Source organism: Coregonus clupeaformis, chromosome 24 (assembly GCF_020615455.1).
Source record: "Coregonus clupeaformis isolate EN_2021a chromosome 24, ASM2061545v1, whole genome shotgun sequence".
Lineage (NCBI taxonomy): Eukaryota > Metazoa > Chordata > Actinopteri > Salmoniformes > Salmonidae > Coregonus > Coregonus clupeaformis.
Window position 1 is genome coordinate 48090489 of NC_059215.1, and position 23413 is coordinate 48113901.

At 44.8% G+C, this 23413-nt stretch overlaps 1 protein-coding gene across 1 annotated transcript; it reads left to right on the forward strand.

Moving 5' to 3' along the window:
* The first annotated feature begins 2773 nt into the window (after nucleotides 1-2773).
* On the forward strand, nucleotides 2774-22925 carry spsb1 (splA/ryanodine receptor domain and SOCS box containing 1). Its single transcript, XM_041845340.2, has 3 exons — nucleotides 2774-2939; nucleotides 16794-17703; nucleotides 20369-22925. Exons 2-3 carry the CDS (start codon nucleotides 17010-17012, stop codon nucleotides 20494-20496), a joined length of 822 nt encoding a protein of 273 aa, XP_041701274.1. The 5' UTR covers nucleotides 2774-2939; nucleotides 16794-17009; the 3' UTR covers nucleotides 20497-22925.
* The last annotated feature ends 488 nt before the right edge of the window (nucleotides 22926-23413 follow it).

Genomic DNA, 23413 nt, shown 5'->3' on the forward strand with positions numbered 1-23413 from the left:
GTTAACTGCACAGTCCAAACTAACTCCTGAGGGAGTTAACTGCACATTCCAAACTAACTCCCCAGGGAGTTAACTGCACAGTCCAAACTAACTCCTGAGGGAGTTAACTGCACAGTCCAAACTAACTCCTGAGGGAGTTAATTGCACATTCCAAACTAACTCCCCAGGGAGTTAACTGCACAGTCCAAACTAACTTCTGAGGGAGTTAACTGCACAGTCCAAACTAACTCCCCAGGGAGTTAACTGCACAGTCCAAACTAACTCCCCAGGGAGTTAACTGCACATTCCAAACTAACTCCCCAGGGAGTTAACTGCACAGTCCAAACTAACTCCCCAGGGAGTTAACTGCACAGTCCAAACTAACTCCCCAGGGAGTTAACTGCACAGTCCAAACTAACTCCCCAGGGAGTTAACTGCACAGTCCAAACTAACTCCCCAGGGAGTTAATTGCACATTCCAAACTAACTCCTGAGGGAGTTAACTGCACAGTCCAAACTAACTCCTGAGGGAGTTAATTGCACATTCCAAACTAACTCCCCAGGGAGTTAACTGCACAGTCCAAACTAACTTCTGAGGGAGTTAACTGCACAGTCCAAACTAACTCCCCAGGGAGTTAACTGCACAGTCCAAACTAACTCCCCAGGGAGTTAACTGCACATTCAAACTAACTCCCCAGGGAGTTAACTGCACAGTCCAAACTAACTCCCCAGGGAGTTAACTGCACAGTCCAAACTAACTCCCCAGGGAGTTAACTGCACAGTCCAAACTAACTCCCCAGGGAGTTAACTGCACAGTCCAAACTAACTCCCCAGGGAGTTAACTGCACAGTCCAAACTAACTCCCCAGTCACTGCAGTGAGATCCGGACCAGTCATCTCAGGACCTTGCTGTAATAAATAGATCCATAAATAAAAAGCATTTCTATGGTGGAGTCTTCTTCTTCTTCTTCTTCTTCTTCTTCTTCTTCTTCTTCTTCTTCTGTGGTATTATGGCAGTCCGCAAATGTTAAAGTTGCATGTCACCACACAGTGTACGGGGTAGTATACGGGGGACACTCATATTGTTCACAAATAATTAACAAAAAACAAAGAAACAAAAATCTATGTGCTCCTTTAGTCAGATTAAAATGTCAACTCCGATCCCTACAGGCTCTGGGGCCTGAGAAGGAAGAGCATCTTCGGACAGTATTCCTTGCAACGTTTGGGGCCGTGAAGTTCTGGGAAGTATCTCTGTTGCATACATATTCACTGCTCACTTCCTTCTCAAAACGCATTGGATGAGAAAGCCAGATATCCCTCCCCTCCGACCTTCTCCTCCAATGGGTTTTGAGTAGGAGGCGAGGAGAGCGGGGAGAGGACGTGAGGAGTATGCAGTTGAGATTCTCCCCTGGAGACCCGTGAACCTTTCTATGGTGAGTTGTTCAATAGGGAGGCGCCATTGACTAGAGCAGTGTCAAACCCATTCCATGGAGGGCCTAATGTCTGCGGGGTTTTTGGTTTTTCCTTTCAATTAAGACCTGGACAACCAGGTGAGGGAAGTTATTTACTAATTAGTGACCTTAACTCATCAATCAAGTACAAGGGAGTGGCGGAAACCCGCAGACACTCAGCGGAATGAGTTTGACACATGTGGACAAGAGAATGATAGAGGCCAACAGGCCGTATAAACATGGGCAGCACCATACAGTACCACATTATGAGTCATAATACCAATAAAACCTAGCGGTCAAACAGGGAAATGGTTATAATAATTTTCCCACCATAAATATTTCCCATAGGGGATTTTAGAAACACTTAAAATAAGGGCTGTGTTTCGTGTAGGTTTACCCTGACATTACGTTTTGATAACCATGTAAATCTCTCTCGGACAAGGGCGGCAGGTAGCTTAGTGGTTAAGAAAGGTCGCTGGTTCTAATCCCCGAGCCGACTAGGTGAAAAATCTGTCGATGTGCCCTTGAGCAAGGCACTTAACCCTAATTGCTCCTGTAAGTCGCTCTGGATAAGAGCGTCTGCTAAATGATTAATTAATTAATAAATCAATATATTCGCCTGTATATACCTCCAACAAATGAAACGCTAATTAGCTGCTAATGTGGCTATCATAAAGAACTACAAATGCCATGATGGTCTGAACGAGACTGCCGAATCGAGGCAAAGGTAAGAATCTCTGGAATAACTATCTAATGTTAGTTAAATGTAGTAATGAATAAATTGGCAACATTTCTTTAAATGTACATGTTAGCAAAGGTGCCAGCTAGAGATGACTTGCAGGGATTTGTAGTCTTGCATGATGTCTACTTTGATGCTAATTAGCATTTTTTAATCTGAGAGTAAATAGAGCCAAATATATTGATAAAAGTCACTTTGTCCGAGAGAGATTTACATGGTTATCAAAACGTCATGCCAGGGTAAGCCTACAAGAAAAACAGCCCTTATTTTAAGTGTTTCTAAAATCCCCTATGGGAAAAATGAATGGTGGAAAAACGACTGGAATAATTTCCCTGTTTGACTGCTAGGTTTTATGGGTATTATGACACACCCACTGTGGGGCTCTATTGAGGGCTTCCACCATTTTAATGTAGTCAAATGGGTGGGAAATCCAACTTCATTGGCTGATCCCTCCAAACGGTAAGAAAACGTTTTGCTACGAAAGCGAGCGTTTGTCCAGGTAGTTACCTCCCCGTTTCGGTCCGTTTGGTTCCTAATGAACATATCCCAGCAAAGCGTCTGGGCGCTATTGGACCACGTGACCGGTTAGGGCAGCCATCATTTTACCTAATTCATGTCCAACCTAAAATGGGAAAGAGGTGCGAGGACTGGAGAGGATAAAACGAACAGCAATGGTTTAGTTTAGGAATTTTGTTTTAATCGCAAAACCTCGCGTTTCCAACCCTCTGCAGCAGGTTCTATTGGCTGAAAAAAAAGAAGTTGCCAAGCAAAGGTGAGTTTTATTTAGTTCGTGTGTGTAGAGCTTTTGTTTCGGCTTTACTTATGCTATGTTTTCCTGTCTAGATAGCTAATTGACATTCAAGGTTTTTAGAAGTGAACAACAAAACACATGTCATGGAGACTCAATCTTTGACACACTTCCTCTGTTAGGGCTACAAAGTCACTGCGAAGTACCTTCACCCTTGCTAGGTAGGTGCTAGATACTTTCGCGCATGGAACTCAAAAGTGGCCCAGTGTCATAGTTTACTTCCAGCTGGAGTGAAAGTTATGTTAACTACTCGCCAGGAGCAGACGGACTTCAGCTGCTGCCTTGCTAGCCAGAATCCGACTAACTAGACAACCATTATATGGCTCGGAAAACGTACCTCAATCCAGGGATGGCAGTGTACTCTAATTATCCCAACTGACAAATTGAGAAAATTAAAATATTGCTAGTTTTTCGTCAGCATACTAGGTTAGCTAATGGTTATAGCAGCCCATTGGATTCCATGAAATTGTTGGGGTGAGTAGCTACCGGAAGTGTTGTCGAATCCAATGGGCTGCTATAACATTAGCTAGCCTAACATACTGACGAAAAACTACCAGCATTTAAAAACTAGCAGTATTTAAATCTTATCGATTTGCCAGTTGGTATGTACTACCAACTGGATTGAGGTACGTTTTCCGAGCCATATCTCACGCCGGCTCAGGGCTGTACTGATAGTGATAGCCTTGTTCCGACTCCAGAATGTAATGAACATCTAGTCGGATTCTGGCTACTGCTTAGCTAAGAATATAACTCCAGTGTTTGAATGTAATGAACTTCGATTTGTAAAACGTAATCTCTTTTAAGTCATAGTCATAAACCACACTGTAAAAAACAACAACATGTTTTTACAGGAATTTACTGGCAGCCAATTACCTGTAAATTACTGTAAAAACTAAACAAAGTACAGTATGTTACCATGACTTCCAAATAAACTTTAGTTTAACAGTACACTACTGTAAAGTTTACGGTAATGTTCTGTTAAACCAAAGTTTATTTGGAATTTACGGTAACATATTGTACTTTTGTTTTTTACAGAAAGTTACAATAAAAACAATAGGATTTTTTTTTTTAACAGGGCACGTTTCCATCCAGTATATATGCGAATGAAGTCATGCGGTACCAAAAAAAATCACAAGTGTGACGGATACAGGAAGATTCGATACAATTTTATAAATGTCGACAATTTGTTCGTTCGACAGTGGCATCTATTTGTTTCGGGTAAAATTAATTACGCGACGAATTGAAGTGGAAACAATTTATTGTGCAATTGTTGATAGAATAACTACCATATTGAGGTACATTTGCAGTCATGCGTTGCTATGTTGTGTGGTCCTCCCACTGCATCTTGAAAAAGCATGCACAGTTTAGGCTACAGGGCGGTGAAAGTGCACAAGTGATTCGCTTGATGCTCCTTTCCAATAAAATCGAGGGTCTTAATTTGTATACTAGTGACATGATGATTGGTGCTTAGCTGCCAATTAACAAATAAAAATGATCTTGCTCTTAAAAGTGTCCACTTTATCAGCAAACTGTTGTCTAGAGAGCATGCAGATTGGGCAAGTTTGACATTTATCGCCACAGTTTGTGACAACTATTGATAGATTGGAAAATGCAATGGAAACTCATTAAACTCATGTTTATTTTTCTTTTGGTACATGAACGCTTAAGCGCAAAAGTGTTTTGCTGTGCAGTACATCGTCACACACAGGCTTTTATCTGCAACAAAGTCATTCTGATGGAAACACACCTCTGGTGTGGAAATGTGCATATTTTAGTAAATGTTTTATTTATTTTTACCTTTATTTAACTTGGCAAGTCAGTTAAGAACAAATTCTTATTTACAATGACGGCCTACACCGGCCAAACCCAGACGACGCTGGGCCAATTGTGCGCCGCCCTATGGGACTCCCGATCACGGCCGGTTGTGATACAGCCTGGAATCGAACCAGGGGGTCTGTAGTGACGCCTCAAGCGCTGAGATGCAGTGCCTTAGACCGCTGCGCCACTCGGGAGCCCAAGTGGCTCCACATTGAATAAAGCTTTCTACACTCATGTATCTAGACCAGGGTCCTGTGCAGGTTCAACCTGCTGATTGGAGTTGGCTTCTCTTTCATTTTAGAAACCCAGGATTCTATAACCGGGGGCAGATGGGAGCATAAAAGTGCCATATCATCTATATAGAGTTAGTGTTTGGGCCTAAATGTGGACCCGGTCAACCCGAGAGACTAGATGTGGACCTGGTCAACCCGAGAGACTAGATGTGGACTTGGCTTAGCTAAATCCTTTAGAGTCCCCTCCACATCTCAATCAGCTCCTTACTAGCCCAGGAAACCCAGCAAGCCCAGCTGCAGGATTGTCACACAAGACACTCACCTTGCACCTCCCCTCACATTCATTTATGGATGGTATGAATAGGGACAGGTAAAAACACATTGACACATTGCATAAACAATCAAATAGGTCATTTTCAACACCCCTCCTTATTCAACCTAAGAATTAAAAAATGAAGGAATTACTTTAAAGTCTCTTGGCGGACCACCATCGTAGGGTAGTACATACCAACTGTTGCTAATCCTCATTTGAAATGTATGATCTATACTGAACGAAAATATAAACGCAACAATTAAAAAAGATTTCTGAGTTACAGTTCATAAGGAAATCAGTCAATTGAAATAAATTAATTAGGCCCTCATCTATGGATTTTACATGACTGGGAATACAGATGTGCATCTGTTGGTCACAGAACCAGTCAGTATCTGGTTTGAGCACCATTTGCCTCATGCAGCGTGACACATCTCCTTCGAATAGAGTTGGTCTGGCTGTTGATTGTGGAATGTTGTCCCACTCCTCTTCAATGGCTGTACGAAGTTGCTGGATATTGGCGGGAACTGGAACAAGCTGTTGTACGTGTCGATCCAGAGCTCAATGTGTGACATGTCTGTTGAGGATGCAGGCCATGGAAGAACTGGGACATTTTCAGCTTCCAGGAATTGTGTACAGATCTTTGCAACATGGGGCCGTGTTATCATGCTGAAACATGAGGTGATGGCGGCGGATGAATGGCACGACAATGGGCCTCAGGATCACGTCACAGTATCTCTGTGCATTCAAATTGCCATCGATAAAATGCAATTGTGTTCGTCGTCCGTAGCTTATGCCTGCCCATACCATAACCCCACCGCCACTATGGGACAAATTCTCTAAAACGACTTTGGAGGCGGCTTATGGTAGAGAAATTAACATTCAATTCTCTGGCAGCAGCTCTGTTGGACATTCCTGCAGTCAGTATGCCAACTGCATGCTCCCTTAACTTGAGACATCTGTGGCATTTTGTTGTGTGACGACAACTGCAAATTTTTAGTGGTCTTTTGTCCCCAGCACAAGGTGCACCTGTGTAATGATCATGCTGTTCAATCAGCTTCTTGATATGCCACACCTTGATATCTCCAGCACAGAGAGTGTGCAAATTAACATGTTTCATACTCCCTGTCCTGAGGCCCTGAAGGCTGGACAGGCGTTGAGAGGGACGGTTGTTTAAACCAGGCTGTGATCGTAAATGGCTCCCTATATAGTGCACTACTTTTGACCAGGACTCGTAGGGCGCTGGTCAAAAGTAGTGCACTATGTAGGGAATAGGGTGCCATTTGAGACAAGAGATGGCCACCCACTGCAGGGCTATACTTCCTCTGTTTGGCCATCACTGAGGAGACATGACCTATTTTAAAATAGTTGTTTACTTGCATTCGAAAAAGAGCCAAAACACTTCTCAATGAACTCGTCTTCAATTAAATTAGTCTGGCCTTCCGTTTCCCTTCTCAGAAGTAGCTTGCACAGTTTAGTTTCTGATAGCACAGTTCCCTGTATGTCTATAGTTCCCTGGCTGTATGATGATAGCACAGTTCCCTGTATGTCTATAGTTCCCTGGCTGTATGATGATAGCACAGTTCCCTGTATGTCTATAGTTCCCTGGCTGTATGATGATAGCACAGTTCCCTGTATGTCTGTAGTTCCCTGGCTGTATGATGATAGCACAGTTCCCTGTATGTCTATAGTTCCCTGGCTGTATGATGGCACAGTTCCCTGTATGTCTGTAGTTCCCTGGCTGTATGATGATAGCACAGTCCCCTGTATGTCTATAGTTCCCTGGCTGTATGATGATAGCACAGTTCCCTGTATGTCTGTAGTTCCCTGGCTGTATGATGATAGCACAGTTCCCTGTATGTCTATAGTTCCCTGGCTGTATGATGATGACAGTTCCCTGTATGTCTATAGTTCCCTGGCTGTATGATGATAGCACAGTTCCCTGTATGTCTATAGTTCCCTGGCTGTATGATGATAGCACAGTTCCCTGTATGTCTATAGTTCCCTGGCTGTATGATGATAGCACAGTTCCCTGTATGTCTGTAGTTCCCTGGCTGTATGATGATAGCACAGTTCCCTGTATGTCTATAGTTCCCTGGCTGTATGATGATAGCACAGTTCCCTGTATGTCTGTAGTTCCCTGGCTGTATGATGATAGCACAGTCCCCTGTATGTCTATAGTTCCCTGGCTGTATGATGATAGCACAGTTCCCTGTATGTCTGTAGTTCCCTGGCTGTATGATGATAGCACAGTTCCCTGTATGTCTTTTTTATTTAACCTTTATTTAACCAGGTAAGCCAGTTGAGAACAAGTTCTCATTTACAACTGCGACCTGGCCAAGATAAAGCAAAGCAGTGCGATAAAAACAACAACACAGAGTTACATATGGGGTAAAAAAACAAAGTCAAAAAATACAACAGAAAATATATATACAGTGTGTGCAAATGTAGCAAGTTATGGAGGTAAGGCAATAAATAGGCCATAGTGCAAAATAATTACAATTAGTATTAACACTGGAATGATAATGTGCAAGAGATGATGTGCAAATAGAGATACTGGGGTGCAAAAGAGCAAAATAAATAACAATATAGGGATGAGGTAGTTGGGTGGGCTAATTTCAGATGGGCTGTGTACAGGTGCAGTGATCGGTAAGGTGCTCTGACAACTGATGCTTAAAGTTAGTGAGGGAGATAAGAGTCTCCAGCTTCAGAGATTTTTGCAATTCGTTCCAGTCATTGGCAGCAGAGAACTGGAAGGAATGGCGGCCAAAGGAGGTGTTGGCTTTGGGGATGACCCGTGAGATATACCTGCTGGAGCGCAGACTACGTGTGGGTGCTGCTATGGTGACCAATGAGCTAAGATAAGGCGGGGATTTGCCTAGCAGTGATTTATAGATGGCCTGGAGCCAGTGGGTTTGACGACGAATATGTAGTGAGGACCAGCCAACAAGAGCGTACAGGTCACAGTGTTGGGTAGTGTATGGGCTTTGGTGACAAAACGGATGGCACTGTGATAGACTACATCCAATTTGCTGAGTAGACTGTTGGAGGCTATTTTGTAAATGACATCGCCGAAGTCAAGGATCGGTAGGATAGTCAGTTTTACAAGGGCATGTTTGGCAGCATGAGTGAAGGAGGCTTTGTTGCGAAATAGGAAGCCGATTCTAGATTTAACTTTGGATTGGATGTCTGTAGTTCCCTGGCTGTATGATGATAGCACAGTTCCCTGTATGTCTGTAGTTCCCCGGCTGTATGATGATGACAGTTCCCTGTATGTCTGTAGTTCCCTGGCTGTATGATGATGACAGTTCCCTGTATGTCTGTAGTTCCCTGGCTGTATGATGATGACAGTTCCCTGTATGTCTATAGTTCCCTGGCTGTATGATGATAGCACAGTCCCCTGTATGTCTATAGTTCCCTGGCTGTATGATGATAGCACAGTTCCCTGTATGTCTATAGTTCCCCGGCTGTATGATGATAGCACAGTTCCCTGTATGTCTATAGTTCCCTGGCTGTATGATGATAGCACAGTTCCCTGTATGTCTATAGTTCCCTGGCTGTATGATGATAGCACAGTTCCCTGTATGTCTATAGTTCCCTGGCTGTATGATGATGACAGTTCCCTGTATGTCTGTAGTTCCCTGGCTGTATGATGATAGCACAGTTCCCTGTATGTCTATAGTTCCCCGGCTGTATGATGATAGCACAGTTCCCTGTATGTCTATAGTTCCCTGGCTGTATGATGATAGCACAGTTCCCTGTATGTCTGTAGTTCCCCGGCTGTATGATGATAGCACAGTTCCCTGTATGTCTATAGTTCCCTGGCTGTATGATGATAGCACAGTTCCCTGTATGTCTATAGTTCCCTGGCTGTATGATGATGACAGTTCCCTGTATGTCTATAGTTCCCTGGCTGTATGATGATGACAGTTCCCTGTATGTCTATAGTTCCCTGGCTGTATGATGATAGCACAGTTCCCTGTATGTCTATAGTTCCCTGGCTGTATGATGATAGCACAGTTCCCTGTATGTCTATAGTTCCCTGGCTGTATGATGATAGCACAGTTCCCTGTATGTCTATAGTTCCCTGGCTGTATGATGATAGCACAGTTCCCTGTATGTCTATAGTTCCCTGGCTGTATGATGATAGCACAGTTCCCTGTATGTCTATAGTTCCCTGGCTGTATGATGATGACAGTTCCCTGTATGTCTATAGTTCCCTGGCTGTATGATGATGACAGTTCCCTGTATGTCTATAGTTCCCTGGCTGTATGATGATAGCACAGTTTCCTGTATGTCTATAGTTCCCTGGCTGTATGATGATAGCACAGTTCCCTGTATGTCTATAGTTCCCTGGCTGTATGATGATGACACAGTTCCCTGTATGTCTATAGTTCCCTGGCTGTATGATGGCACAGTTCCCTGTATGTCTATAGTTCCCTGGCTGTATGATGGCACAGTTCCCTGTATGTCTATAGTTCCCTGGCTGTATGATGGCACAGTTCCCTGGCTGTATGATGATAGCACAGTTCCCTGTATGTCTTTTTTATTTAACCTTTATTTAAGTTCCCTGTAAGTCTATAGTTCCCTGGCTGTATGATGATGACAGTTCCCTGTATGTCTGTAGTTCCCTGGCTGTATGATGATAGCACAGTTCCCTGTATGTCTATAGTTCCCTGGCTGTATGATGATGACAGTTCCCTGTATGTCTGTAATTCCCTGGCTGTATGATGATAGCACAGTTCCCTGTATGTCTATAGTTCCCTGGCTGTATGATAGCACAGTTCCCTGTATGTCTGTAGTTCCCTGGCTGTATGATGGCACAGTTCCCTGTATGTCTGTAGTTCCCTGGCTGTATGATGATAGCACAGTTCCCTGTATGTCTATAGTTCCCTGGCTGTATGATGGCACAGTTCCCTGTATGTCTATAGTTCCCTGGCTGTATGATGATAGCACAGTTCCCTGTATGTCTGTAGTTCCCTGGCTGTATGATGATAGCACAGTTCCCTGTATGTCTATAGTTCCCTGGCTGTATGATGATAGCACAGTTCCCTGTATGTCTGTAGTTCCCTGGCTGTATGATGATAGCACAGTTCCCTGTATGTCTATAGTTCCCTGGCTGTATGATGACAGTTCCCTGTATGTCTGTAGTTCCCTGGCTGTATGATGATGACACAGTTCCCTGTATGTCTGTAGTTCCCTGGCTGTATGATGATGACAGTTCCCTGTATGTCTGTAGTTCCCTGGCTGTATGATGATGACAGTTCCCTGTATGTCTGTAGTTCCCTGGCTGTATGATGATGACACAGTTCCCTGTATGTCTATAGTTCCCTGGCTGTATGATGATGACAGTTCCCTGTATGTCTGTAGTTCCCTGGCTGTATGATGATGACAGTTCCCTGTATGTCTGTAGTTCCCTGGCTGTATGATGGCACAGTTCCCTGGCTGTATGATGGCACAGTTCCCTGTATGTCTGTAGTTCCCTGGCTGTATGATGACACAGTTCCCTGTATGTCTATAGTTCCCTGGCTGTATGATGATAGCACAGTTCCCTGTATGTCTGTAGTTCCCTGGCTGTATGATGATAGCACAGTTCCCTGTATGTCTGTAGTTCCCTGGCTGTATGATGATAGCACAGTTCCCTGTATGTCTGTAGTTCCCTGGCTGTATGATGATGACAGTTCCCTGTATGTCTATAGTTCCCTGGCTGTATGATGATAGCACAGTTCCCTGTATGTCTATAGTTCCCTGGCTGTGTGCCTGTCGTTCCCCGGCTGTGTGCCTGTCGTTCCCTGGCTGTGTGCCTGTCGTTCCCTGGCTGTGTGCCTGTCGTTCCCTGGCTGTGTGCCTGTCGTTCCCTGGCTGTGTGCCTGTCGTTCCCTGGCTGCGTGCATGACCTCCTAGCAACATGGACAGAAATAGATTCAATCAAACCTGCTGATAGGAAATGACACATCTCAGGTGTCCCAGTAGAGAGCATCATTGTGTTCATGGGGCTTCCTATGAGACATTCTGAACTCACAGCAACAAACAAAAAAGCATTGATTGAAAATATATTGATTGAGTTGGCAGTTGTGTGTGCATAGTGATCCAAGCTATGCAACCTGTTATTGCATATGATTACTGCATTTGAGTCAGTCAAGAAGTCATCCCATTCATTGATTTTAAAAAGTAAGGGCTTATGTAAGTTACCTGTATCTGAACATGGTGTCGATCTAGTCACAATTGTATGGTTGAATTTCTCAGAAGAAGTGCAATGCATCAGGCTTTCACCTAGGACTTGGTGCAAGGTCAGTAGTCTTTAGCGCTGTCCAGTAGTCGGTCACAGTGTAGCCCTTGAAAACAACAGACAGTAACAGCATGTTTTTATATTTTTAAGTTTTATGATTGCTTTTCCTGTTATCCCCAGACCGGACAACTGTATAATACTAAACGGCTAGCCCCGACCAGACAACTGTGACGGCTAGCCCCGACCAGACAACTGTGACGGCTAGCCCCGACCAGACAACTGTGACGGCTAGCCCCGACCAGACAACTGTGACGGCTAGCCCGACCAGACAACTGTGACGGCTAGCCCCGACCAGACAACTGTGACGGCTAGCCCCGACCAGACAACTGTGACGGCTAGCCCCGACCAGACAACTGTGACGGCTAGCCCCGACCAGACAACTGTGACGGCTAGCCCCGACCAGACAACTGTGACGGCTAGCCCCGACCAGACAACTGTGACGGCTAGCCCCGACCAGACAACTGTGACGGCTAGCCCCGACCAGACAACTGTGACGGCTAGCCCCGACCAGACAACTGTGACGGCTAGCCCCGACCAGACAACTGTGACGGCTAGCCCCGACCAGACAACTGTGACGGCTAGCCCCGACCAGACAACTGTGACGGCTAGCCCCGACCAGACAACTGTGACGGCTAGCCCTGACTTCGAGCTTTCTGCCCTCCTTTTTTTTATTTCCTATTTTTGGAAATTGTGGCCATATTTTAGTTTGTCTGAACACTGAAGTTTACTGCAGAGATGGAAATCTAGGACCTAGCAGCTGTCTTGCCCTCTGTCTGTCTGTTTACACTAGCAGGGCCTCGCAGTTGCAAATAATGCTGTTTGTGTTTTCCCCACTTGCTGTATGTGAAACCACAAATATTAGTTGGTTAACACACCCAGTCTTCCCTAGTTGTCTACGTCTTGAAGGCTGTCAGTTGTTTTTGTGAGTCATTTCTGATAATTTAAGGACCTAAATTTAGCTGGAAAAACATTTTAAATCGGGAAAAACATTTTAAATCGAGTTCATCTAATCAATTCTCTTTGGACCGGTGAGCTCAAAATGGTATTTTTATGCACCATCATTGAGTTCGTTAGGCTTACTATGCCTTTCCAGGAGGGGCATTTCTTTCGGCAATAAGCTATGACGTTGCCCTCAACCTTTTCTTCAAGCATTTCTTGGAATTATTTCATGGAATTTTTCAAATATTCTGAAGACATGATTTAATCAAATCTGTTCCGTGGACAGTGTCACATGAGTTGATGACATCACGGCCCGTATCCACAAAGATTCTCAGAGTAGGAGTGGTGATCTAGGATCTGTCCACACAATCTTACTCATTATGAACTAAAAGTCTAAACTGTCAATAAGTATTCAACCCCTTTGTTATGGCAAGCCTAAATAAGTTCAGGAGTATATATATATTTGCTTAAGTCACATAATGAGTTGCGTAGACTAACTCTGTGTGCACTAATGTTGTTTAACATGATTTTTGAATGACTACCTCATCTCTGTACCCCACACATACAATTATATGTAAGGTCCCTCAGTCGAGCAGTGAATTTCAAACACCGATTAAATGACAAAAAAACAGTAAGGCGTTCCAATGCCTCGCAAAGAAGGGCAACTATTGGTAGATGGGTACAAATAAATAGAAAAAGCAGACATTGAATATCCCTTTTGAGCATGGTGACGTTATTAATTACACTTCGGATGGTGTATCAATACACCCAGTCACTTGAAAAATACAGGCGTCCATCCTAACTCTGTTGCCGGAGAGGAAGGAAACCGCTCAGGGATTTCACCATGAGGCCAATGGTGACTTTGGCTGTGATAGGGGAAAACTGAGGATGGATCAACAATATTGTAGTTACTCGACAATACTAACCTAATTGACAGAGTGAAAAGAAGGAAGCCTGTACATATAAAAAAAAATATATTCCAAAACATGCATCCTGTTTGCAACAAAGCCATAAAGTAATACTGCAAAAAATGTGGCAAAGCAATTGACTTTTTGTCCTGAATACAAAGTGTTATGTTTGGGGTAAATACAACACATTACTGAGTACCACTCTCCATATTTTTGTAAGCATAGAGGTGGCTGCATCGTATTATGGGTATGCTTGTAATCGTTAAGGACTGGGGAGTTTTTCAGGATAAAAAAGAAACTGAATGGAGCTAAGCACAGGGAAAGTCCTACAGGAAAACCAGGTTGTCTGCTTTCCAACACAGTGGGAGATGAATTCACCTTTCAGCAGGACAATAACATGCACTGAACAGAAATATAAAAGCAACATGTAAAGTGTTTTTATGAGCTGAAATAAAAGATCACAGATTTTCCATACTCACAAAAAGCTTATTTCTCTCAAATTGAGCACAAATTTGTTTACATCCCTGTTAGTGAGCATTTCTCCTTTGCCAGGATAATCCATCCCCCAGACAGGTGTGGCATATCAAGAAGCTGATTAAACAGCATGATCATTACATAACACAATGCCACAGATGTCTCAAGTTTTGAGGGAGCGTGCAATTGGCATGCTGACTAAAGGAATGTCCACCAGAGCTGTTGCCAGAGAATTGAATGTGAATTTCTTTACCGTAAGCTGCCTCCGACGTCGTTTTGTAGAATGTTGCATTCGGAAAATATTCAGACCCCTTCACCTTTTCCACATTTTGTTACGATAAAGCCTAATTCTAAAATGGATTAAATAGTTTTTTCCCCCTCATCAATCTACACACAATACCCCATAATGACAAAGCAAAAACAAGTTTTAAAAAATATAAACTGAAATATTTACTTAAGTATTCAGACACTTTACTCAGTACCTTTTTTAAAGCACCTTTTTGCATCGATTACAACCTCAATTCTTCTTGGGTATGACGCTACAAGCTTGGCACACCTGTATTTGGGGAGTTTCTCACATTCTTCTCTGCAGATCCTCTCAAGCTCTGTCAGGATGGATGGGGAGTGTCGCTGCACAGCTATTTTCAGGTCTCTCCAGAGATGTTTGATCAGGTTCAAGTCTGGGCTCTGGCTGGGCCACTCAAGGACATTCAGAGACCTGTCCCGAAGCCACTCCTGCATTGTCTTGCCTGTGTGCTTAGGGTTGTTGTCCTGTTGGACCTTCACCCCAGTCTGAGGTCCTGAGCGCTCTTGAGGTTTTCATCAAGGATCTCTCTGTACTTTGCTCCGTTCATCTTTCCCTTGATCATGACTAGTCTCCCAGCCCCTGCCGCTGAAAATGGTATTGGCCAGGTGATGAGCGGTGCCTGGTTTCCTCCAGACGTGATGCTTGGCATTCAGGCCAAAGAGTTTCATCATGGTTTCATCAGACCAGAGAATCTTGTTTCTCATGGTCTGAGAGTCTTTAGGTGCCTTTTGGCCCAAGCGGGCTGTCATGTGCCTTTTTACTGAGGAGTGGCTTCCATCTGGCCACTCTACCATAAAGGCCTGATTTGGTGGAGTGCTGCAGAGATGGTTGTCCTTCTGGAAAGTTCTCCCATCTCCACAGAGTTACTCAGTCAGAATGACCATCAGGTTCTTGGTCATCTCCCTAACCAAGGCCCTTTTCCCCGATTGCTCAGTTTGGCAGGGCGGCCAGCTCTAGGAAGAGTTTTGGTGGCCACTGTTCTTGAGGACCTTCAATGCTGCAGACATTTTTTGGTACCCATTCCCAGATCTGTGTCTTGACACAATCCTGTCTCGGACCTCATGGCTTGGTTTTTGCTCTGTGGAACCTTTTTAGATAGACGTGTGTGCCTTTCCAAATAATGTCCAATCAATTGGATTTACCACAGGTAGACTCCAATCAAGTTGTAGAAACATCTCAAGGATGATCAATGGAAACAGGATGCACCTGATCTCAATTTCGAGTCTCATAGTGAAGCATCAGTTTATTTTTTAATAAATGTGCACAAATATCTAAACCTGTTTTGTCATTATGGGAAATTGTGTGCAGATTGAGGACATTTTTATTTCATCCATTTTAGAATAAGGCTGTAACGTAACAAAATGTGGAAAAGTTGAAGGGGGTCTGAACTTTCCGAATGCACTGTACTTTACAATTTACATACATTAACGTGTGGTGTGCGTGTGTATCTATCAGTTACACACAACAAGTAGGTCACATGGGGAAGAGGCACTGTTGCTTTGTTTGTTTTTTTGAAACCAGCTTTGCTGTTCACTTGTGCTATACGAGATGGAAGGAAGTTCCATGCAACCATGGCTCTGTATAATACTGTGCATTTCCTTGAATTTGTTCTGGACCTGGGCACTGTGAAAAGACCCCTGGTGGCATGTCTTTTGGGAAGTGTGTGTGTGTGTCAGTGCTGTGTGCAACACAATGTTTCTTATAAAAAAAACTAGAAGTGATGCAGTCAGTCTTTCCTCAACTCTTAGCCAAGAGGGGCTGGCACGCATAGTATTGATATCAGCCCTCTGATTACAATGACGAGCAAGACGTGCCGCTCTGTTCTGGGCCAGCTGCAGCTTAACTAGATCTTTCTTTGCAGCACTTGACCACATGACTGGACAATAATCAAGATAAGATCAAACATAAGCACAGTTTGTCATTCAGTCAGGTTTTAACAAGGCTAGCATGTATATCAACCAGCCATAGTCCATTGATCAGCCAGCAGATGTGGGTTAAGGCACTGAAGCAGTTATGAAATGCGAATGTGTACTATGACTTGTGTGTCAGCTACATGACGTGAAAGTAGTCGGTGTACCATCTTGGTCCTGTTGGAGGGCATGGTAAACCATCTTGGTCCTGTTGGAGGGCATGGTAAACCATCTTGGTCCTGTTGGAGGGCATGGTAAACCATCTTGGTCCTGTTGGAGGGCATGGTAAACCATCTTGGTCCTGTTGGAGGGCATGGTAAATATTTTCCGGCCATTATCCCACTGAACTGAATGTTATGGTGCCACATGTATTTATCTGAAATGTATATTATCTAATGTCATATAAGTAATAGAATATTTTGCCACTTAGCAGATGTTATTTATTTTTTATCCGAAGCGACTTATAGTACATTATGTGCATGCATTTATAGTATAAACCCTGTTACTAGCTCCAGGCTGTTACCAACTGAGCCACACAGGCCCATATTATAGTGATTGGGAAATAGGAAGCCAATGAACTGTAGTGTAATTAACGTTCTTCCATCTTCCCTTCCTCCTATCTCTTCTCAGGTGGGATTGAACCAGCAGCTGGCCTGACTCTGTTAACCGGCAACCAGTAGCAGGGCCACCGATCCAGCCTCCTGATTGGCTGTGGAGGAGGAGAGGAGGGGGAAACTGACAATCGACTGATTTTGATTTGCTCCCCTCTTTTTTTTCTTTGTTTTGAGGAGGGGGGAGGAGCAGGTGGACTCAGGCTCTCTGTGTGTTCTATCTTCCCAGACGAGCATGGGGCAGAGCGTCCCTGGAGGCATAAAGACTATTGACATGAGGGACCCGGCGTTCAGGCCTCTGAAGCTGGAGTTGGCAGCTTTGGACCACGCCAAGCCGTCCAGGATGGACCTGCTGCTGGACATGCCCCCTGCTGGACAGGAGGTCCAGATGCAGCACTCCTGGAACAACAACGACCGATCCCTCAACATCTTCGTCAAGGACGACAACAAACTGGTCTTCCACCGGCACCCCGTGGCTCAGAGCACGGACGCCATCCGGGCCTGTATCGGCTACACCCGGGGGCTCCACGTCTGGGAGATCAGCTGGGCCATGAGGCAGCGGGGAACGCACGCCGTTGTTGGCGTGGCGACAGGAGACGCGCCACTTCATTCTGTAGGATACACAGCCCTGGTGGGTAATAACCACGAGTCCTGGGGCTGGGACCTGGGACGGAATAAACTCCACCACGATGGGAAGAACCAGCCCAGTAAGGCATACCCTGCATTCCTGGAGCCGGATGAGACGTTTCTAGTCCCCGACTCGTTCCTGGTAGTGTTGGACATGGACGAGGGGACTCTGAGCTATATAGTGGACGGACAGTACCTGGGGGTGGCTTTCAGAGGGCTCAAGGGGAGGAAGCTGTATCCTGTCGTCAGTGCTGTGTGGGGGCACTGTGAAATACGAATCCGCTACATCAATGGACTCGATCGTAAGTGTATATATATATATTATCTAAGGGGTTCAGGGTTGGCTTTTGTCTTTGCTCTGAGACTAGGGCTGCACGGTTTGGACAAAATATCTAATTACAATGTTCTTTGGCCAGATATTGCGATTTATGAATTAAGGACCTATTTTATTTTTTTTTTAAATATGTGCGAGATGGAATCTTGTATCTCCTGTCCAGCTTGTTTATCGTGTTCTTGAAGCTGTCTTTGCTGACTGTAAATCAAATCCTATTTTATTTGTCACATGCGCCCGAATACAACAGTGAAACGCTTACTTGCAAGCCCTTAACCAACAATGCAATTCAATAAATAAATAGGAACCATGTCTTTTGGCTATGTGATAGGCGATAGCCTCAGTGATTTCTATGTGTCTACGAGATGTTTTTTCATAGGGTGTTACCCTTGAAAACGCATCAGCAATCAATGCCTTTTTAACATTGGTGGCTGAGGCGTGATTGGCCAGCATGCCATGCAGAGTTAGAGAGCCCCCTTGTGATTGGTCAGCATCCTCCTGTGCATGTAGAAAGTGAGTCTAGCACATCTAAAAAGAGTCTATCACATCTCACTGGAGGAGGTGGCGTAGGCTAGTTTTTGTCGTATTAACGGAGTGTCAAAGAAAGGAGAAAATCGCAGCCTCTTGCGATATGGATATTGCACGTGCCAATATCACAATTTCGATCTGAATTTTGATTAATCGTGCAGGCCTACATGAGACACAGTTTTAGACTTTCTAAACGCTATAGGAGTCTACTAGAGCCATGTCTCACGGCCAGCTGTTGGGCGCTTTCAGCAGGACACAACATTCTGGAATGTTCAGATAGAAATATGCTGTGTAGAACAAACATGCCTCTCTGACGTGGCATTTATGATCAGGAATAATGTTGGCTCTATTCATGACAAAAAAAAAATATCTGTAACGTTTGACAACGTAAGGGCTACTGCCCGTGATCCTAGCCATCCCGCTAATGCTTCCTCCTAGGGAGCTTTAGCAGCTCTGTCTGTCTGTCTAGACATTGGGTTGTGGTTGTACAGACTGACGTGATTCATAACTAAATCATAGACACAAATTTGGGCTGTGTCCAGAATGACACTTGAGCATAACTGTAACAGTCCATTCAACGGTTGGGCCCATTTAAAACACATTACTGCACACCAAGGTTACACCGGAGCATCTAGGCTTTCTTGCCTGGTTCCAGATCAGTTTGTGCTCTTTCCAATTCCTATGGTTACTGTTAATGTATAGGTGTTGGCAAGGCAACACAAACAGATCTTGGATCAGGCTAGAACAGACTACAATTAGGCTAGCCTGGTCCCAGATCTGTTGGTGCTGTCTTGCTTATTTCTAGGATCATTTTCGCCCATTTTGTCTTGCTGGCTGTGACTATGACCATAGGAGTTAACAGAAACTTCACAGATCAGGTTAGAGGCTTACAGACTACACCGTTAGGCTAGCGTGGTCCCAGATCTGTTGGTGCTGTCTTGCTTATTTCTAGGATCATTTTCGCCCATTTTGTCTTGCTGGCTGTGACTATGACCATAGGAGTTAACAGAAACTTCACAGATCAGGTTAGAGGCTTACAGACTACACCGTTAGGCTAGCGTGGTCCCAGATCTGTTTGTGCAGTTTTTTTTCTCAAACTGCAATTCAACAAGACAACCTAAACAGATCTGGGACCAGGCTAACAGCCATTGATCCTAACTATTATCCAAGCCAGTTGGGCACTACCTGATAAGGTGCCACTGGCATCGTGATAACATAACTTTATCTCTCTGACCGATGCCCCAGAGACAATCCTGTTGATCGCATATTTTTCTCTTCTACCATCTTAGTCCCGTGTAGCTCAGTTGGTAGAGCATGGCGCTTGCAACGCCAGGGTTGTGGGTTCGATTCCCACGGGGGGCCAGTATGGAGAAAAATAAATTAACAAAAATACTGCACTCACTAACGGTAAGTCGCTCTGGATAAGAGCGTCTGCTAAATGACTAAAATGTAAAATCTTAGGATTTGACTGCTACCTCTCGGGTTGGGAAGCAAGGAGTCACGAGAATGGTCTTTTAAGTAATCACTGATCTGACATACGTAGAATGGTGTACTGTAACAAGCTTTCCATTGCATTGTCAGAAGCGTGGAATGAAGCATTCATTTCAAGAGTATTCACAAGGCCCAGGAGTTTTTCCTTGCCATGTGATTTGACCATGAAAAACTCTGGCTCCTAGATTCCATCTCTAGTTTAGAAAAGAAAGCATTGTGGCTTTGAAGGGTGAAACAAACCTCTGTGGACAAAAACAAAACACGATGCCTGTGACTAGTGGGAAATGACTCCCAATGGACTGGACTGACTCACCCTCATGACTCCTCGTCCACTCTTCTTCTCCTCTCTGGGTAACGTGGTTTCTAATGAGAAAATACATGTTTTTCAAAACATGTTGTTGTACGGGAGCAATTCACTCCTTGTACACTAATACAAATAAGCATGACGTAATCACGGTAGTAAAATGTTCATCAAAACAAGTTGTTGTTGTACAACAGGACAGTTATGATTGGATGGGTGGGGTGGGTGGGGGGTGTGTCATGCTCTCGCTGATATTGAAGTTAAACTAAATGTGAAAGTCTATATTGCTGCACTCTAAATCTCTCTTTCTCTCCAGCTGAGCCTCTCCCTCTGCTGGAGCTGTGTCGGTGCTCTGTGAGGGTAGCTCTGGGCAGAGAACGACTGAGTGACATCCATGGTCTGCCCCTGCCGGCCTCTCTCAAGAACTACCTTCTCTACCAATGACCCCGGGCCCCTGAGCACGACGACATTGAACATGCCTCAGATCCACGGTCTGCCTCAAGAACTACCAAACGGGCTGCCCTGTGCCCTTCACTCACAACACGCGCTGAGTGTCACTGTCCGCCTCTGTCCATAATCAACAACTACCGACGACAACCCCGAGGGATTGTCCTGTCCCCTAACTAGGGATTGTCCAATTTGTCCTGTCCCCTAACTAGGGATTGTCCTGTCCCCTAACTAGGGATTGTCCTGTCCCCTCACAACCCTCATTATGGACACCGAGCACAGGCTCAGAACCACAGCCCACCCCTACAGGCCTCCATCAAGAACTACCAATGACCAAGGGAGGGACTGGGTCTGGGACTCCCTCACAACATCTCTCTCTCTCTGTCCCCTGACTGCCACGTCTGTGCCATCAGTACATACACAGAGCACGCCTCAACCCTCGCTCTCCATCTTTGGGATGTACCTATTGAGGGTAAACCAACCAGTTCAGCAACCCAACATCACTCCAGCCTCTGGGTTTGAACTCTGACTTATCCTCCCAACCCAGCCCTCGGGGCTCGTTTGCACCAATCACATTACACCACAGAGTGAGAAGAACACCATTGTGTGACGCTCGGCCTGTTCAGGAAGCTATAGAGACAGTGGTTGGTGATGGGTCAGGTCTTTTTAGATTTTTATAATCGGCGCACACAATGCGGGTAGATTTAGGTATTGGCGGGTAAGAAGGTATTTCACCAGCCACGTTGGCGGGTGGTCAGTTTGCAGGGCTCGACAGTGCCAGCGTTACATTCGCGAATAAAAAGTCAAAAGTCAAGTATGCATGCACATGTTAGAAAAATACTGCGGTAGCTGTTTTCAAAGTATTTCTGCTATTTTCTACCATCGCTGCTAATTGCGCAAATAAATCCTATATCCAACGTCGCGCAGCAACACTGCCTGGCAGGGGAGCTGAGCTCACTGAGTGAAGTGCTGATAGATACATTTTTGTAGGCGCTGCGCACGGGCATGAAAGTTAGTCTAATTTACTTGAAAGTCAACAAAGTGAGACTTTGTCCTCCGTGTTTCTTGGCTATTTTAAATTGTTTTGTTCACAAGCTCGGTTGTTTTTCAACTTTAGTTTGAGTCCGCTGCTTATAACTGATAGTGAAGAGACGCCATAATCAGATCCCGAATGTCACACAGACACACGTGACAGAACTCGAGTGGCCCCGTTACTACGGTAACCTCCCGCCCTTAAAGGTGCAGCTGGACATTTTGTCTCAGATATTTTTGATTTAAAAGACAAAAAATGATATGAAATGTACTTCTTACTAACACATTTCTTGTTTTAGAAACATTACAAAGCATGGTCATCTGTTTTTCTTTTGTAATTATGGCAAAACTATTTTGGCTGGTAAAAAAAAATCTGAGTGGCTGGTAGATTTTTTTTCTTCTCCCATCTACCTTGCCACAATGGCAGGTGGACCCTAACAGTACATATTAGGCCCTGTTTATACTCCTGTTTTTATGGTTTACTTTAATCATATACTGGGACATCCACGTCTGTGACGGACATGACATGCAGACAGATGACTTCAAACAGAACTTTGCTGTTCCTGAGGACCAGAGGATGACTGCCACGGTGGGATTCCTGTCTGTCTGCTGGTCATGAGGACCAGAGGATGACTGCCATGGTGGGATTCCTGTCTGTCTGCTGGTCATGAGGACCAGAGGATGACTGCCATGGTGGGATTCCTGTCTGTCTGCTGGTCATGAGGACCAGAGGATGACTGCCACGGTGGGATTCCTGTCTGTCTGCTGGTCATGAGGACCAGAGGATGACTGCCACGGTGGGACTCCTGTCTGTCTGCTGGTCATGAGGACCAGAGGATGACTGCCACGGTGGGATTCCTGTCTGTCTGCTGGTCATGAGGACCAGAGGATGACTGCCATGGTGGGATTCCTGTCTGCTGGTCATGAGGACCAGAGGATGACTGCCATGGTGGGATTCCTGTCTGTCTGCTGGTCGTGAGGACCAGAGGATGACTGCCATGGTGGGATTCCTGTCTGTCTGCTGGTCATGAGGACCAGAGGATGACTGCCATGGTGGGATTCCTGTCTGTCTGCTGGTCATGAGGACCAGAGGATGACTGCCACGGTGGGATTCCTGTCTGTCTGCTGGTCATGAGGACCAGGAGATGACTGCCACGGTGGGATTCCTGTCTGTCTGCTGGTCATGAGGACCAGAGGATGACTGCCACGGTGGGATTCCTGTCTGTCTGCTGGTCATGAGGACCAGAGGATGACTGCCACGGTGGGATTCCTGTCTGTCTGCTGGTCGTGAGGACCACCATGTAAAGACAAGTGAGACTCCTGTATGTCTGTCTGTGGGACTCCTGTATGTCTGTCTGTGGGACTCCTGTATGTCTGTCTGTGGGACTCCTGTATGTCTGTCTGTGGGACTCCTGTATGTCTGTCTGTGGGACTCCTGTATGTCTGTCTGTGAGACTCCTGTCTGTCTGTCTGTGTATATTGAAGTGCAATGAGTTTGACGGTATGTCAGTCTGTTTTGACCTCTTAAATGTCATTTACTTTTCAATCCTTTTGTTTTCAGTTTGGCTTTGGAATGAAAAATCAATCACGTGAGACACATGTACGACTTGTCCTGTTGGTAAATAGTTAGATTAGTGATGGCTGTATGACATGTCCTGTTGGTAAATAGTTAGAATAGTGTGTTGGAATCAAACCTTTCACTCCCTAAGTTTGTTGGAGCGGCAGTTGTGTGGTAGAATAGATGTTTGGAGGGGCAGTTGTGTGGTAGAATAGATGTGTTTGGAGGGGCAGTTGTGTGGTAGGATAGATGTGTTTGGAGGGGCAGTTGTGTGGTAGAATAGATGAGTTTTATGACCCCATTGAAGTGCTGAGTTTGTTAAAA

Coding starts and splice junctions, on each gene's coding strand:
- spsb1 (XM_041845340.2), top strand. CDS start 17,010: ATGGGGCAGAGCGTCCCTGGAGGCATAAAGACTATTGACATGAGGGAC. Junction 17,704..20,368: donor CTACATCAATGGACTCGATC/GTAAGTGTATAT, acceptor CTTTCTCTCCAG/CTGAGCCTCTCCCTCTGCTG.